Raw genomic sequence first — 17672 nt, forward strand, 5'->3', positions numbered from 1 at the left:
CTGCCGCAGAGAGCGTGCGTGCGCCCGGAGAAGCTCCGCCCCGGAACTGCGGATGGCGCTGCAGCTGGGAGAGGACTGTGTCGTCTTTTGAGTTCCGTCCCCCGACATCGGAGGGGTCCGCGGCGACGTCTCCATACGGTGCGTGCCGGGGCTGGAGAGAAGCTGGGGGCAGGCTCCCGGGATCCCATCGCGGGCCTCCCCCGTTCCCTGGATTCTCGGGTGGAGCGAGGTCGGCCGACTGCTGACCCTGCGCGTGGCCATTCGGTGGGCCTCGAGGTTGCGGCCTCATCTTCTTCGCTTTGTGCTGCGGCCCGTGCTTAAGGTGAGTCGCAACGGCGGTCCGGCGACCAGGCGCCGCAAAGAGGGACCCGGCTTGATCTGCAGGCAGGGCTCAGCGCCCCCACGTGCGTGAGCATCGCGCACACCTCTCGTGGTTGAGCTCGGATTGTTTGCGCTCCTTGTGCGCTGGTTCGGTGGGCGAGCCCTCCTGCGGGCCGCAGCTCTCGCCTCGCGAGGCGCCACGCCGTGCGCTTTTGACGTGCGTCACCTTTTTGTATATGCGTGAGGATCCAATGAAGCCAATAGCCTCTTCACCCTCATTTTACAGATGGGAAAGCTGAGGCCCAGAGATCATCCATAGGGCCAGCACAGCCTCAGAGCTGGCGAGTGGGTCCTGCTTTGAACCGGGCCTCACCTTTGCATTTTCTGCAGGACGCTATTTTTCTTAATCAGTTCACATGTAATGAAAAAGTTGGATGTTTTTAAGCTGTTTGGCAAAGGCCGGAATGGTGGGACAGACATTTATTTGCCGTCTTGAGGCAAGACTTGGGAAGGAAGAAAGTTCTGTTCACTTTCAATAAAGTGGTTTCCCCTCAATTACCTACCTCCCCCCGGAAAAAAAAAACCCCAGATTTTTATTCTGCCTTCAGAATGGCTTGGGTGGGGTAGAATTGATCCTTCATGCTTTTCATCACACATTTTGTGACTTCTTATTAGGCCCTTCCTCCTTTTAAAAAGAGGAGAACACTGAGGTTCAGGGAGAATTCAGCAGGGCTTTCCAAGGTGCACTAGTGAAATTGGATCTGGAATCCAAAGCGGATCTGTCTCATGTGTCTTTGCTCCACCTTCTGTGTCCCCCTTGTTCCAGGCCATGCTGTTTACTTTGAGGGTGTATTTCGGGGGTGTCAAACTCATTTTCACTAGGGGCCACGTCAGCCTCGGGATTGCCTTCAAAGGGCCGAATGCATAAATGTAACTACTCCTTAACAGTTAAGTGAGAGCCCGGTGCTGCCACTGGGTAGAAACAAGGTGCTTGGCCAGATAAAACAAGGTAGAGAGGGCTGGATTTGGCCTGAGGGCCTTGTGTTTGCCGCTTGGGGTGTATTTCTTTCCTCCTTTGATTTTCTCTAGTACCTGCATGAGCCTCAATGGTAGAGTGGGTCGCACTGTCCTCACTTCTTTGCAGGGCGTGATAGTCTCTGGGCCGCATAGAAAATATTTGCTGCCTCTGACCCCATGCTTCTCGGCTGGCAACCTAATGGAACATTTCTCCTTTTCAGCAGCCATGAAGTTGAAGGAGAAAAAGTCAGGGCCAAAGTCCCGAAGCTGTGGCAAGTTTCAGATGAAGGGAATCAAAGTTGTGGGAAAATGGAAGCAGGTGAAGATTGACCCAAGTGTATTTGCAGATGGACAGATGGATGACCTGGTGTGTTTTGAGGAACTGACAGATTACCGGTTGGTCTCCCCTGCCAAGAATCCCTCCAGTCTCTTCTCCAAGGAGGAGCCCAAGAAGAGAAAGGCCCAAGCTGTTTCAGAAGGACAGGAAGGAGAGTGTAGCTCCTCAAAGAAAAAAATGAAGTTGAAGAAGAAGAAAGACGTAGACACTGAAGGACCCAGTGCCCAGAAAGAGTTTGAGGTCAAAGATGCCGAGCCAGAGCCCCAGGGAGATGGCACCAGGTGTCCAGATCCAGAGGTGGGGGAGGCGGCGTCAGGAAGCCTGGCCCTGACTGCTCCGAAAAAGAAGAAAAAGAAAGGGAAAAAAACCCCAGAGGCTTCCCAGGCTCCTACTGCAAAGGTGCCCAAAAGAGCAAAGACGTGGGTGCCTGAAGTGCATGACCAGAAGGTGGATGTGTCAGCCTGGAAGGATCTGTTTGTACCCAAGCCAGTTCTCCGCGCGCTCAGCTTTCTAGGCTTTTCTGCACCCACACCCATCCAAGCTCTGACCCTGGCACCTGCCATCCGTGACAAGCTGGACATCCTTGGGGCTGCCGAGACAGGTGAGGCACCCTTCTCTGGTCAGGGCAAGATTGCTTCTGGGTTTCGCCTATAGCTGCTAACAGCTTGGCAGCTGGGAGGGGGCTGCTGGGAGCAGAACCACGAAAACAATGTTGAATGGAGGTATATAGAAGTCAGCCAGCTCTGGGTTGCAGTCTGGCAGTTCTGATTGGTAACCTCGGCAAGTCACTTCATTTCTCTGAGCAGTGTAGGCCCCGTTATGAAGCGGGAATGACAGCAATACCCGTTTCTTTCGCTCTGGGTTAAATGTGAATGCTGCAGTAAATGAAAACGGACAGTCATTGTGGCTGAGCTGCACGAGGTAGTTATTCCTGTTCTCCAGCCTTTTCTGAACAGCTCAGGGTTAAAGTAGGGGTGAGATCAGCCCTCTGGAGAGGTAGATTTTCATTGGCATATGGAAGATGTGCGGAATTCTTGCGAAGATGCACAGGAAGATGCACAGGACGGCTTTGGGAGTTGGTGAGTTTATGTCATTGGAAGGATCTGAATGTGTGGTAGATAGCCACATAGGCAGATTGGGCATGGGGCCACTGCTGGGACTAGGCTTTCAGGGAAAGCAGTGCCTCATTCTCCAAGCCATCGCAGACTTTGAAGAGCGACAGGTGGGCTAAACGAGGGGTTGGGGGGAAGGAGCTTTTACTGCCTGGAACTGGTCCTCCAACTAGACCAGCAGTAATATATGTAAATGTGAGCTACATGCGTAATTTGAAATTTCCTAGGAGCCGTGTTAAAAAGGTGTAGAAGAAGAGGTGAAATTAATTTTAATGATATGTTTAACCAATAATATTAAAAAATTCTCAGTGTGTATGTAGCATTATTAATGATCTTTTTTACATTTATTTTTTAATTATTTTTTGTAAGAGTTTATTTGAGCCAAACTGACCACATATAGGGAACTAAGGTCTCAAGTACTCCAGAGAACAGCCCACATTCCTTTTTATACTAAGTTTTCTTTTCTCTTCTTAAAGGTTTTATTTATTTATTTTTAGACAGAGGGGAAGGGAAGGAGAAAGAGAGGGAGAGAAACATCAGTGTGCGGTTGCCTGTCGTGCGCCCTCTACTGGAGTGCTGGCCCACAACCCAGGCATGTGCCCTGACTGGGAATCAAACCGGCGACCCTTTGGTTTGAAGGCCGCACTCAATGCACTGAGCTACACCAGCCAGCGCTATACTAAGTTTTCAATATCCAATATATATTTTGAACTTGCAGCACATCTCAAATTAGAGTAGCCACATCCTCAGTGCTCGATAGCCATATGGGACTAGTGACCACTACATCATACGGCATAGGACTGGACTAGTGCCTTCTGGAAGAGGGCTCAGGAGACACAGGGTGATGTCCTGTGTTAGAATCACACAGACGGAGGAGCAAGGAAAGCCTACTAAAGGGGAACGGGGGTGATAACGACTTAGATACCGACTTGGCATTTAAAATGCATCAAGCCCTGTATTAAGTTCTCACAACCACCCTGAGCATAAATTCTGTTATAATTTGCACCTCCTGCAGGTGCGGTAACTGGGTATGACAGAGGATGGACATTGTCTCCAAAGCCACATAGCTGGCGGTGGCACTGCCCAGACTCTAGCCCGGGTCTTCATGCTGTCACACATTTGGCTTCAGGGGCCTGGAAGTGGGTTTCCGGAGGCAGAGAGGCAAGGTTGTCGTGAGCCCCTGTGGCTAGAGCCTGACAGTGGATTCATACCGCAGCTCTTACCAGGCCCCCCGCGTGGCATGGTGGGAACCTGCAGGTCGGAGATTCAGAAAAACGGGGGCTGTGGCCATATAGACAATGCATATGCGCACCAGCCCCACCAGGTGCTGTGGACCCCCCTCATAATCCCTCCTTCCCTCGCCTCCCTCCTTTTTATCCACAGGCAGACTCTGATATTTCTGTTTTTCTTGTCCTTTGTGCTTTTTGTTTTATACTTTATGTATGTTAGAAATCTCAAAATACATTTTTACTATTTTTGCTTTAACTGGTCAACTATTTTAATGAGAAGTTGAAAAAAGAAAATGACATCTTTTATATTTTTTCACGTTACCATTTCTGGTGCTCTTCATTTTTTTGTTGGTCCAGATTTTCTTCTGCATGAAAGACTTCCTTTAACATTTTTTATAGTTCAGGTCTACTGGTGATGGATTGTTTCAGGTTTTGTATGCCTAAAAAATTTTGCAAGAGATTTTTCTGAGTGTCGAGGTCTAGACTGTCAGTTCCTTTTTCAAGTCTTCAAGTACAAGGATCATTCCACAGTCTTCCAGTTTCATTGTTTCTGGTGGAAAGTGCTGTTTTTCTTACCTGAGTGTTGTGGGTCTGTTTTTGCTCTTTTTTCCCTTCTAGTTCTTGCTTACAGTAACTCATTTCCTTGTGGATTTTTTAATCCTGAGAACTGCTCTTTTCCTTCGAAAATTATGTTTGATAATTTTTTTGAGACCTGTGATAAAGGGTTTTTCTTCCAGAGCTCATTTATTTGTTTCTGCTTAGGCTTTATAACTTTGGAACTATGGCACTTTAAATTCTCACCTCGAGGTGTTTTGTTTGTTTTTTAATATTTTTTAAAGATTTTCTTTATTTTTTGAGAGAGGGCAAGGGAGGTAGAAAGAGAGGGAGAGAAAATATTGATGTGTGAGAGATACATCAGCTGGCTGCCTCTCACACTTCCCCAACAGGGGACCTGGCCTGTAACCCTGGCATGTGCTCTGACTGCGGATCAAACCAGTGACCTTTCAGTTCACGTCCTGTACTCACTGTGCTGAGCCACACCAGCCAGGACTGTTTGTTTTGACCACCCAGGTGATAAGAATTTGGATTCCAAGAATTTGGATTCCATGTATACTTAAAGGCCGGGTTGGTAATGTTCAAGCATAGACCACCTTCTCATGCAGGTGGTTAAAATTTTCTCATAAACTAAGACTTTTTAAAAAAAGATTTTAGTTACTTTTAGAGAGGGGAAGGGAGGGAGAAAGAGAAACATTGGTGTGTGAGAGATACATTGATTGGTTGCCTCCCACACGCCCCTAACTGGGGACTTGACCTACAACTTTAGGCATGTCCCCTGGCCAGGAATTGATCTGGTGACCTGTTGGTTTGTAGGCTGGCATTCAGTCCACCGAGCCACACCAGCCAGGGCAGAATTTTTTTTTTAATCCCTCCTTCTGCACCAAAGAAAGGTCTTGGGGAGAGTAGAATGTAGATTTCCTTTGTGTTCCTTAGCAACAGCAACAAGACGCACACATGCACAGCTTTCCCATGTCTTTGGGGTTTTCATTGCTTGGACATTCAATGCCAGTTTGCCAGGTTTTCCTCAGGCTCCTAAATTAGAGGTTCAGAGCTGTAAGGAAACTTACATAGGGTGGAGGGGCTTTGGGTTGGTTGGGTGGCACTTTGCTATTTCAAGGATGCTTTATTCTGGGTAAAAGAAAGAACCCCAGACAGAAGTATGTGCACCTGTTGGTTCATCCTGTTTTTGTCCACTCGTTTTACTTCAAAGGAAGTGGGAAAACTCTTGCCTTTGCCATTCCGATGATCCATTCAGTGCTGCAGTGGCAGGTGAAGAAGCCTGCCCCACCTCCGAGTAACACAGCAGCAGCACCCGGAGAGACTGGAGCCGAGGCAGGACCACCAGGCCAGGCTGACGCTGAGTCTGGAGCGTCGTCTGCTGACACTGGAACTGACGGTGCGGCACTGCCCAGTGAGGCCGGGACAAGGCCTAGAGCACCACCCAGCAAGGCAAGAGCCGAGGCTGGAGCTGCCACCTCAGACCAGGTGCTGCCCTTCTGTGATGACGATGCTGGGGAGGGACCTTCTTCCCTGATCAGGGAGGCACCTGTTCCCAAACAGGACAGGGACAGACAGGAACAGTCTGATGAAGAGCAGCCTGGAAAGCTGGAACGAGAGTTGGGTGGTGAACCTGTAACCTGTGAAACACATCCAAAGCGTCCTCTGCTTGGACTGGTTCTGACCCCCACTCGGGAGCTGGCCGTCCAGGTCAAACAGCACATGGATGCTGTGGCCAGGTTTACAGGTGAGCTTCAGTTCTACTTAATAAACATCTCCTGAGAGGATCCTAGGTGCTGGGCTGGCAGAGGTGAGTGGGCTGTGGCTGCTGCCCTCCAGGGAAACCTCCTTCATCTGTCAGAGAACTAAGCCCTGCAGAAAACTGAGTGACACTTCCTCAGTTGTCCTAAGAACGACACAGCTAATGCCATTGTAGATGCGCAGGAAATTAGTTTATGGGGTACAGTGTATGCTTAGGGCAGGGTTTGGCAGACTACCTGTTTTTGTAAGTAACCTGCAGCCACACCCATTCGTTTATACACTGTCTGGTGGCTTCTGTACCAGCAGGGCAGGGTGGAGTGGAGAGTGGTTGGGACAGAGCCATTTAGACCACAAAGCCAAAGATGTTTATTGTTGACTCTTTAGGAAAAACTTTGCTGACCTCTGCTTTTAGAGCATCAGGACCCAATTCCCCCGTAGAACTCCATTTGGGAAGAACCCACTGCTCAGTGGGAATTTGAATTTTATGATAAAAGCAGCAGTTACCAAGCTCTTACTATGTGCAAGGTACTCTGCTGAGCGCTCTGCCCACGCGACCGTGTGTTGCTCTCACTCCGGATACCTGGAGGAGTCCTCCACGAGAGAGGAGAGAAGAGTGCTGGGCGTCAGAGGAGATTCAAGTTAACTCTGGTTGGGGGGGGGCAGGGCTTCCTGGGGGAGGCGTGACACACTACAAGGAACCTCACTCCAGTGTCACGGTGGAGCGCTGCTCAGTTGTTCTGGAGCTTTGGGTGTAAGCACGCCTGGGTTCAAATGCATCCCTTCCTTGTGGTTGCAGAGGAGGGAGTAGAAAGCGATGAGGTGGGGGACATAGGCAAGGCCCAGCTCGTAGAAGACCTGGTAAGTCCTCTGGGTGGTACCAACAGCCCCACCCGGAGAGGGGAGCTGTGCTGGTCACTGACTGCCTCTGCTGACCCGGGGGTCCTGTGTCAGCTGTGGAAGAAGAGCGGCCAGACGGAGTAACACTGTCCCTTATGTTTTGTGTGTATAGGAATTAAAACTGCTATTTTGGTTGGTGGAATGTCCACGCAGAAACAGCAGAGGATGCTGAACCGCCAGCCTGAGATTGTGATCGCCACTCCAGGCCGGCTGTGGGAGCTGGTTAAGGAGAAGCACCCTCATTTGAGCAACCTTCGGCAGCTCAGGTGAGAGGCAGTGACTGCCCTGCCCCGTCCCCTTCTGTTCTGAAGTGGGCCTGAGGTGACACGGTAGTGGGCAGTGCCGTCTCCCTGTCACGAAGTGCCATGGTGTGGTACTGTACGGCCAGACCTTGGCCTTTAGAAAACCGAGCATGCATGGGGGGCATTAGTCGAGGCCCCGGCATGGTGGGGTGTGTGTGTCTGTCTGTCTGTCTGTCTCTGTCTCTCTCTCTCTCGGGTGGGGGCCGTAGTAGATTGCTATGTAGATCAGCAGCCCCCAACATTCTTGGCCCTGGGGACCGGTTTTGTAGAAGATAATTTTTCCACGGCAGGGGGCTGGGGGGAGACGGGAGGACGGGAGGTGGAGTTTAGATGGTAATGTGATTGAGGCTCCGCTCCCTCACCCTGCTCTGCAGCCGGTTCCTAACAGGTCACAAACCAGTACTGGTCTGCGGGCCGGGGGATGGGGACTCCTGCTCTAGGTGGTTCTTCTTACGGGCTGTTAACCAGCTCGGGTGTCTGGGTCTGCAGGTGCCTGGTGATTGACGAGGCTGACCGGATGGTTGAGAAAGGCCACTTTGCTGAGCTCTCACAGCTGCTAGAGATGCTCAACGACTCCCAGTACAACCCAAAGCGACAGACACTTGTTTTTTCTGCTACACTGACCCTGGTACATCAAGCTCCTGCTCGAATCCTTCACAAGAAGCACACCAAGAAAATTGACAAAACTGCCAAACTTGACCTTCTCATGCAGAAGATTGGCATGAGGGGCAAGCCCAAGGTCGTTGACCTCACAAGAAATGAAGCTACAGTGGAGACGCTGACAGAGACCAAGATCCATTGTGAGAATGATGAGAAGGACTTATATCTGTACTACTTCCTGATGCAGCACCCAGGCCGCACCCTAGTGTTTGCCAACAGTATCTCCTGCATCAAACGCCTCTCTGGGCTCCTCAAAGTCTTAGACATCATGCCGCTGACCCTACACGCTTGTATGCATCAGAAGCAGAGGCTCAGAAACCTGGAGCAGTTTGCCCGCCTGGAAGAGTAAGTCAGGCCTGTCCCGAGAGCCCCTTCTCTAGCCATTGGGTCCAGGTTGACAGGGTGATGGGGAGATGGTGGGAAGCTCCCTTCTGTCGGGGGGGCCTCATCGGTAGAAGGAGCCCTTTGTTTGCACAGAGCGAGGCAGGCTCGCCCTCGTCTAAAGCAGTTGGTTGCAGGTGATGCCCAACAGAAACTTCAATAATGAGCAGTGATGACAGTAATACCCAGCATAATGAACACTTACCAGTAGGTTAAATACTGTGCTAGCAATTTAGATCCATTACGGCATTCACTTCTGACGTTCTTGAGAAGCAGCAGGATAGATGGATGGTTACAAGTACAGACTGGAACCAGACTGCCTGAGATGAAATTCTGGCTGTGCCACTGTGAGCTGGTCAAATTTTCTGTTTCAGTCTTATAATTAGTGTAATTAACAGAAGCCACCTCGGAGGGCTGTTACGAAGATTAGTGAATCTGTGCATGTATAGAACAATGCCTGGCACGTAGTATGGACTTGCTGAACGTTAGCTTTGATATCACTATCATTCTCATTTTATAGGTGAAAGGAGTAAGCTCTAGAGAAGCCAATCAGCCTGCCCCGGGTTTCTCAGCCTGGCAGAGCCCAGAGCCCATGCTGTGCCCTGCGTGCTGTCATTGTCCTGTCTGCTTCAGAGCCAGACTGGTGCTCAGGCAGCAGGGGGCACGTTGGCAAGATGAGGGCCTGGGACGTCGAGGCTGATTCTGAACTGGCGTTTGCCCACAGTGGTTTTTGTCTGGTTACTGGGTGATTAGTTTTAGAACAAGTGTCCGGTGTACCTCCCTCTGAATGTTGGTAGGTAGATTTCGTGGTTTACAGGATCGGGGGTTGGCCAACTGGCCCATGGGCCGGATCTGGCTCACCACCTGTTCCTATAAGTAAAGTTTGACTGGAGCATAACCAGGTTCCTTAATGTATTGTCTGGGCCTGCTTTTGCACTGTAGTAGCAGAGCTGAGTCGTTCCAGCAGAGACTTACCACCCACAAAGGCAAAAGTAATTTACAGTCTGGCTGTTTGCAGAAAACGTCTGCTGACCTTGACCTCGAACAGTGGTCTAGTATTTTATAAACTTAAGTTTGCATCATATTCTTCATTCCTTTTTCAGAGATACAAGGAGTTTGATTCTTGAAGGGCCCGGGATCTTAAGTTTTTAAAACGGACCTCATATGTATTCAACTTCTCTTGAACTGTACATACATACACACATTGAGAAACTCACCCCACACGTTTTATCAAGTGCGTACTTGGCAGCCAGGCACTGTTCTAGGGGGTGGTAATAGCACAGTGGACATCACAAAGTCCGTGGTGTTCACATTCCAGGGGAGGGAAACAGTAATTGAGAAGTAAGATACCAGTGTTGAGTAGTAAAGTTGTGTGGGGAGTGCAGGCTGTGTGTGTGGCCAGGGAGGCTTCTCCGATAAAGTGAGATCTGAGCAGAGAGTGGAAGAAAGTAAGTTGTGACTATCTGAGGAAGACCTTTTAAGACCTAAGGTGTAGCAAGTTCAAAGGCTTAAAGGCAAAGGGCATGTTTGGCGTGTGTGAAGAAGAGCGAAGACATCTGTGTGGCTGGAGGGAGGTAAGCGGTCACCGACCTGGAATGTGTGTGGCGTCACTTAGTTCACCGGAGGTGGTCTTTAGGCCCGCAGAGCGCGGCTTGTTGGTTGTGGCTTGTTGGTTGCGGCCGTGTGTGTGCCTTGGGAAGGGACCTCTCTGAGCCTGTTTCTAAAGCCATAGAAGGGAGACACATAGTATCAACTCAGTGTTTGTAAGCATTATAGTGTTGGGAGTGCTTAGCAGGTGTTAAGAATTTAATTAGCAGCCCTTAGGTGTCATTAATGAGCTTTCTTTCTCTACCACAGTTGTGTCCTTCTGGCAACAGATGTGGCGGCTCGGGGCTTGGATATTCCTAAAGTCCAGCATGTCATCCATTACCAGGTAGGGGCTCAGGGAGCTTGTGGGCATCTCCCAGCATCAAATGGGGAAATTATTTATTTATTTTTTAAAGGTTTTATTTATTTTTAGAGAGAGGGGGAGGGAGGGAGAAGGAGAGTGAAACATTGATTTGCTAGAGATAACATCCGTCAGTTCCTCACACACGCACCCCACTGGGGACCCTGCCTGCAACCTAGGCATTCCTAGCCATGACTGGGAATCAAACCAGCGACCTTTCAGTTCACTGGCTGGTACTCAGGCCACTGAGCCACGCCAGCCGGGGCCAAATGGGGAATTTTTAATGCAGAGGTTGGGGGGGGAGGCGGAGTTGTTGGTCCTGAGGCCTCGTGCAACAGACAACACCACTGGCATCTGGTGTCCGGGCCAGCTGCTGCCATTGTTGAAACGCTCGGGTGAGATTTATTTTCAGAGCTTTTTGGCATTGTCTGACACCAGCCTCTCTGATTTCTGCAAGCTACATGACATGGGCAGTTTAGAATCTTAGTTTCTTCCACGAAATGGCGGTAATTAGTTTAGCATGGAAAGGGTTATCTTGGCGTAGAGAAGTAGAAAGGGGTCTAGTGACGACCTGCCTGAGCTTAAATCCCAACGGTGTAGCCTGAAGCAGGTTATTTAGTCTCTTTGTGCCTTAGTTTGGGCTCCAGGGAGAAGACCGAGACTGAGCAGCAGTGTGTGCCGCGGGAGTGGGGAGCTGGACTGCTTCAGTTCAAGTCCTGGCTTCACCACTTAGTTGGATGACCTAGAAGGAATTGCTTGCTTAGCATTTGTTTCTGAGGAGTAAGTGGGACAGTACATGCAGTGTTTAGAACTGCCAGGCACATTGTAATAACTCAGTAAATGTTGGCTATGCTTACTGTCATCAGCTGTGTGTGTAGAATTAATGAAGAGCCAGTGGGTTTAGGGGGTTGGGTATAAAGGTCAGAGCTTTGACTCAGGAAGGTGACGCTGGCAGCTTTGGGCTGGGTCAGGGAGAGTGGGGAGGACTAGAGACCACGTAGGAAGTGCCTGCCGTTTTCCACTGGAGTAGCCGTGAGGGGCTGAACCAGGGCCCGCATGGTGAACTGGAGGTAAACCTGGGGACAGTTTGCCTGTGGGAGGGGGAGGAGAGCTGGCTCAGCCCATGGTGCCGGAGAGGGTCTTGGCTGCTGGGCTGAGAGGGCAGCTGGCCCTGAGGGGAAGAGCCGGGGTGGCCACATACAAACTCCCCGTCCTCCCTCGGCAGGTCCCCCGCACCTCGGAGATTTACGTGCACCGAAGTGGTCGGACTGCTCGGGCCGCCAGTGAGGGTCTCAGCCTGATGCTGATTGGGCCTGAGGACATGATCAACTTTAAGAAGATTTACAAAACCCTCAAGAAAGATGAGGACATCCCATTCTTCCCCGTGCAGACAAAGTACATGGACGCAGTCAAGGTAAGAAGAAGGTGAAAGCCCACTGCTAATGAGGGGAGGGGTCGTGCTGCTCCCTCACCTCGGAAGTATAACCCTGAGTGTTGTAGACAGCTGTGCTTGGTTCTGGGAATCGTAACTTTACCCCTTGTGGCTAAGGGCGAGGGACGACCTCTGGAATGCCAGCTGCAGGAGACAAAGCTTGTCTCAGGTAGCAAACGCTGCCTCAGTTTCCTCTCCCTGCCCCCAAAGCTCTGTCAGAAGTCAATGACAGGTAAGACCCCCTCACAGCGGGGGGCAACCTAAGCCAGACTCGATCACTTGGGAGGCCTTCATGGAAGGACTCGGGGGGGCTGCAACAGAGAGCGATGGACTCTTGCCCCCACCCCCGGCTTTGACAAAGCCCGAGTTCCAGTGTCCTCTGGGAGAAGCGCTTCCTGGCTCTAATCCCCTTAAGCCTGAATACCTGTTGGGGAGGGTGCAGCTCCTTGCCTTGCTAGATCGTGCCCTGGGGAAAAAATCTGGTACCACAAAGACTTGTGAAATCTCTGCTAAGAGTGCTTTCATTCATATGTTAAGGGTTCCAGTAGGAAACCCTAAAACTCTGTTCCTGACAGACACTGACTCATAGTAAGCCCTCAGATTTCTTTGAAATGTCATCTACTGTTTGATCCTTGCCCCCTGTATTCCTGTGTATTACAACCCAATAAAAGCCCTGGAGGAGGGGATTTGAGGCCTTTTTCCCCTGAGAAATGGGCCACTTCTCCTCCCCAAGCAGATCACATCATGTCTCAGTCATGTTTACTCTCATCCGTGACACACGGGACTTGTGTGGAAAGTCGCTCCCACACCTGAGAAACTAAGGATGCCAGGAGCAAAACGGGGGTGCATAGCAACGTGGGGTGGCGCGCTGTCCCTGGTCTAAGGAGGAAGGGTGAGCGGCCGAAAGGGAGGGATTCCTCCCTGAACCACCTTCCCCTAAAGCCTCGCCCTCCTCCCCCTCCTCCTCCGGACAAGGGCAGTCTGGCCATGCCCTGCGGTGGGTGCAGGGAAGTGAGGGCAGTGTCTTGTGAGCCAGGTACTCGAGGTCTGTCGCGGTCCTGAAGCAGGTGCCAGTAATTCTACCTTTGGGGTTTTGTTTTATCTTCCTCGGCACTCGCTGAGCGGGTGCCACTCCCTGTGGGCCAGAGTGCGTCAGATGGCAAGTGGGCTGCGTTCTCCGTGGAGGTCCACTGGCTTGTGAGGCAGGCTGAGCCCACGCTGGTGTTCAGGCACAAACGGAGGCCTGTGGGACTAGTGGGCCAAGGTCGAGTTGGTGGGCGATGAGGGTTTCTCTGAGCCTCCTCTAGGCAGAGACATGGAGATGTGAAGAGGAGGTGAAGTTCCAGGAACTAAGGGAGCAAAAGCACGGGACGTTTCACAGACTTCGGGAGAACATGGGGAGATGAGGATGGAGAGCGGGTACAAAGGACACCGTTAGTAAGGAGATCAGGGGCCACCCTGGCTTTTCATGGCTCCTTTCCCTCACATGGCAAGGTCGCTCCCCTTTTTTTGGTGTGTCCTGTGACCGCTGTCTGGCCCCAGCACCCACGAGAGGGAGGGTTGAAATGTTTCTCCGAAAGCACGGCGTGGAAGAGAGGGAAGGCAGCACCGCGAGTCTGTGGTCCCTGCGCTTGAGGGCTGGAGGTGCTTCGGGGTCCCGGCTGGCCCGTGGAGGCCAGCCATGGTGCCTGGGAAGGCGTTCCTTCGGACACCTGCAGGTTGGCGGTCCGAGCCAAGTGGGCTTCCAAGGGGGGGCTCCTTGGGTTTGTGTGGGAAGCCGGCCACTCTGGTTTCCTGTGTGTACTCACGTGTAACGATTGCCCTCTGCTTTTTTACCAGGGACCACTGGTCCCAAGAGCCTTTCTCTTTAAGGCTTTTTAAAAATTATTATATTTATTTTTTGAGGGGAAGGGAAGGAGAGAAGGAGAGAAATATCAATGTATGGTTGCCTCTCCTGCATCCTCTGGCCTGCAACCCAGGCATGTGCCCTGATTGGGGATCGAACTGTGATCCTTTGGTTCGCAGGCCCCCACTTAATCCACTGAGCTACACCCGCCAGGGCCCAAGAGCATTTCTAAAAAAAAACAAAACAAAAACCCGCAACCCGGATAGACTTTGGTTCCCAGCAGCCTGAACCCATCATCAGAGGAACACTTTTTGTTCCTTTGGCCCAGGGGCGAATCCAGTTGGCCCGGCAGATCGAGAAAGCGGAGTACCGGAACTTCCAGGCGTGTCTGCACAACTCGTGGATCGAGCAGGCGGCAGCTGCCCTTGAGATTGAGCTGGACGAGGAGATGTATAAGGGTGAGTGGGCTGGCGGGACAGGAGTGCAGGTGCATTCAGTTTGTTTATTCTGTTTTCCTGTCAACCTCTGTCTTGTTGGAACCTCCCCACCACCAGGGGTGCTGTCAAAGTCGGCAAGATGCCGTTCCCTTCTCTGCAGCAGGCCCTCCTCCCAGATGAACCTAAAACTCTTGTTCCCTCTGTCCTGTCTGGAGCCTTCGGCCACAACCCACATGTGGAGGAGACAGTGACTTTGGGAGCAGGGTTCGTGGCCAGGCTGCCCGTGTCTGAGTGCCAGCTTGCTCCCCCAGCTGGCTCTGTTAGCCGGTCAGGGTTCTTAATTTCTTGTCCCTAGGCCGTCCTCATGGATAAAATGCAGATTACAAAGTACCTGTCTCATGGGGCTGTTGTGAAGAGGGCCTGACTCAATGGTTTTGAAGTGCTTGTAACAGCGATTGGCAAGTAGAAAGTATTTGGTACATTTCAAGTTACTTATTTACTTGTTTATAAAAAGACTTTATTTTTACAGAGGGAGAGAAACATCAATGTGTGGTTGCCTCTCACATGCCTCTTAACTGGCCTGCAGCCTAGACCCGTGCCCTGACTGGGGATCGGACCAGCAAGTGACCCTCTGGTTCACAGGCTGGCCTCAGTCCACTGAGCCTCACCAACCAGGGCTTAAGTTATTTGTTGTCATTGTTACTACTACACATGTCTTCCAAGTAATGAAGCACTTTGGTCATTTTCTCATCTGATGTCCACACTCTCATGACAAATAGCAAGAATAATTACCCTTTTACCCCTGGTTAGTAGGGGAACCAGGGCTCACAGAGGAGAAGCAGTTTGTGTAGGAGAACAGCCCCCCTACCCGGCATTTCCTGGGCCCAAGGCTAAGGATTCAGGGCTGAATCTGTGTAGTCCCTGCCTTAGGAAGCTCCCGAGTCTAAGTGGCAGAAGCGCATCTGGAACTGACAACACCAGTTAGGTCCAGTGCTCTTTCCAGCCCCTAGGTGAGCCCAGCTGGGATGCTGGCATCTCAGTGCCAAACCCAACAGACTCAGAGGCAGATATGCTCCTGTCTGCTCAGCGTGGAAGCCAGAAACCAGACCACTGGGCTTGATGACAGTGAGGTAGCTCGGGCCTGGGGCCAGGGCTGCAGGCGCACGAGGCTCTGGCTTTCCCTCCTGAGGACAGGCTGGCGTGGAGCCCCTTGGCTGTGCCCGCCTTCGCAGGGGCCGTCACAGTGCTGGTGGGGAGGTGCGGAAGAGCTGGGTGGCAGAGACGGCGTTTCCTGTCTCCTGAGGAGTTTGCTGCTATTGAGTTGTCCAACTCCAGGCTGCGAGGGGGTGGGTCATAGGAAGAAAACTGATATTCAAGTCCAGAGACTTGGGTTCCAATCTGTTGGACAGCTAGCTCTGTGACCTTCGGCAGATGACCTCTGAGTTTCCTGGACTGTAAGGGGAAGGTAATTCCTACCTTAGAGGGTTTTCGTGAGAGGTAGAGGACGGAGCGGCCCCCAGTACCTGTCCCTCCTGAACTGTGTTGGGACAGTCGACACTAGTTTCTGCAGAGGACTTCTGACCTCTTCCTGTCCAGGAGTTCCAAAACATTCTTCATCGCAAGTATTTTCCATCAGGAGAAACCGTCTTCTAGTAAATGATTTTTTTTGTATCGTGTTTCAAGGAGGTAGAGCCGACCAGCAAGAAGAGCGCCGGAGACAGAAGCAGATGAAGGTGCTGAAGAGGGAGCTGCGCCATTTGCTCTCCCAACCACTGTTTAAAGATGAGCTGAAAACCAAGTATCCAACTCAGTTTGGCAAGCCGCCTGCGCTCAGGCCTGCCCCGAGAAACGGTGAGTCCGCCTTGAGCCGCCTCTCCCAGCAGAAGAAGAAGCCGGAGCCAAAAACAAAAGGGCAGCAGGGAGAGCCACAGCCAAGTACCAGTGCTCACTAACTGCCCCCGTGTCAGAGTCTGCTAGTGACCACATGTTGTGTCTCTATGGGAAATTTCCATCTTTCCTTTCATTCCACTGTCAGCCTGATTACGAAAGTCTCCCTCTTTTCCACACCAGCCCCGTAGTGGGGGGACCTCGTACAGATTTGCGTTGCTTTTTGGAGTAAGAATTCTTTGCAGCAGCTCATGTATATCTGTGTGTCAGTGTTTACAGGCTGTTATTGTTATGTAAACCACTTGATTTCCTTAATTAAAAACAGTTGAACTAGCATGCCCTCCTGTGTTTTCAGCCAGGACGTGGGGGGTACTGTGTCATAGTCCCCTGGCTGCAGGATGTGCATGGCGGTGCCCCACCCCGCTGGGCAGTGCGGATGGAGCAGCAGGCCAGCGAGTTTTGTGGATCACTGTGAAATCATCCTGCCTGGGTCCTCAGCATACGTCCCTGCTTTCCCCACAGCAGAACCCTTAGCTCCTGGGCTCCCTACCACTCGCTGGCAGCTGTTGTTTTGTCTGAGCCACTTGGGGAGGCGGGCAGGGAAGAGGTCACCATCGCCAGGTTCCAAGAGAGCACAGGCTTCTCTGACATCAGAGGCACTTGTGTGTGAGGTTGTCAGGACCTGGTCCTAGACCATTCCTCTGGCCTTGCCTCTCTCCCCGCTCTGTGACAGAACTGGTTGTTTCCCATGCGCCCATACGCCCCTTCTCTTGTCCTGAGCCTTAGCGTCAGCTTTTCCCTCGGCCTGATGCCTTTCCCATCCTTGGGCACCGCTTCGCCTCCCCGGTCCCCGGGACCTCTGGAGAGCGCACCTGCCGTGGGCTCTCAAGACACCCACGCTTCCCCTCTTCACAGCACTTGCCGCACCCACAGCGTCTTGGTTGAGAGCAGAGGCTGCTTTATGGCCCTTACATCCCTCAGCTTAGGTCAGAGCGAGGTGTAAATGTGCTGAGGGAACCGGTGGCCTCCCCATGTCACCCTGGTTTCCTCTGGGTCAGTTTGGATGAGCAGCCACGATTGCCTCAGTCGTAGGAGAAGCGCAGATTCTGTGCAGCCGAGTCTGGGCTTCTAAACAGGTATCCCTCTGCCCCGCGGTTGGCAAGGTTGGCAGGATGGCAGCAGTGTCCCCTCAGCCCCTTCAGGTGACTGCGGCAGAATGTTGATCTGAACCCAGGCTCAGGTATCGTTGTGTGTAGACCAAGTCCCAGGCACTGGGAGGCACTGTTAGCTATTTCAACTATCATTTCGTCTTGTCTCCATCAGGGCCCTGAGACATGAGTCTCAGTGTCCTTTTTTGTAGCTGAGAAGGCTGACACTGCCTAAAACTTCTTGGGGTCGCACAGCGGCCTGTGGCAGAGCTGGTTTGGAGCCCCGGGTGTGCGCCTGTGGGCCCAGAGCAAGTTCAGAAAATGGCTTCGGTCTCCAGAGACAGCAGTGTCACCAGTGACCTGGAGGGGAGGATGCGGAAGAAGACAGCCCTAGACTGAGGT

At 51.7% G+C, this 17672-nt stretch overlaps 1 protein-coding gene across 4 annotated transcripts; it reads left to right on the forward strand.

Annotated features, from left to right (window-relative positions):
* The first annotated feature begins 33 nt into the window (after positions 1-33).
* On the forward strand, positions 34-16456 carry DDX24 (DEAD-box helicase 24). 4 transcript variants are annotated; one of them, XM_037130173.2, is made up of 9 exons: positions 34-322; positions 1560-2276; positions 5785-6318; positions 7342-7495; positions 8021-8536; positions 10430-10505; positions 11746-11934; positions 14127-14256; positions 15919-16456. In XM_037130173.2, the coding sequence occupies exons 2-9, from the start codon at positions 1565-1567 to the stop codon at positions 16185-16187; spliced, it is 2580 nt and encodes an 859-aa protein (XP_036986068.2). In that variant the 5' UTR covers positions 34-322; positions 1560-1564; the 3' UTR covers positions 16188-16456. The 4 variants fall into 4 exon arrangements, with proteins under 4 accessions (XP_036986068.2, XP_036986069.2, XP_036986071.2 ...); XM_037130174.2 differs by having other exon boundaries at positions 1563-2276; XM_037130176.2 differs by having other exon boundaries at positions 35-138.
* Positions 16457-17672: the final 1216 nt, after the last annotated feature.

The sequence above is a fragment of the Artibeus jamaicensis genome, unplaced genomic scaffold, assembly GCF_021234435.1.
Source record: "Artibeus jamaicensis isolate MK-2021 breed Jamaican fruit bat unplaced genomic scaffold, CSHL_Jam_final contig_444, whole genome shotgun sequence".
In the NCBI taxonomy this organism is placed as follows: Eukaryota; Metazoa; Chordata; class Mammalia; order Chiroptera; family Phyllostomidae; genus Artibeus; species Artibeus jamaicensis.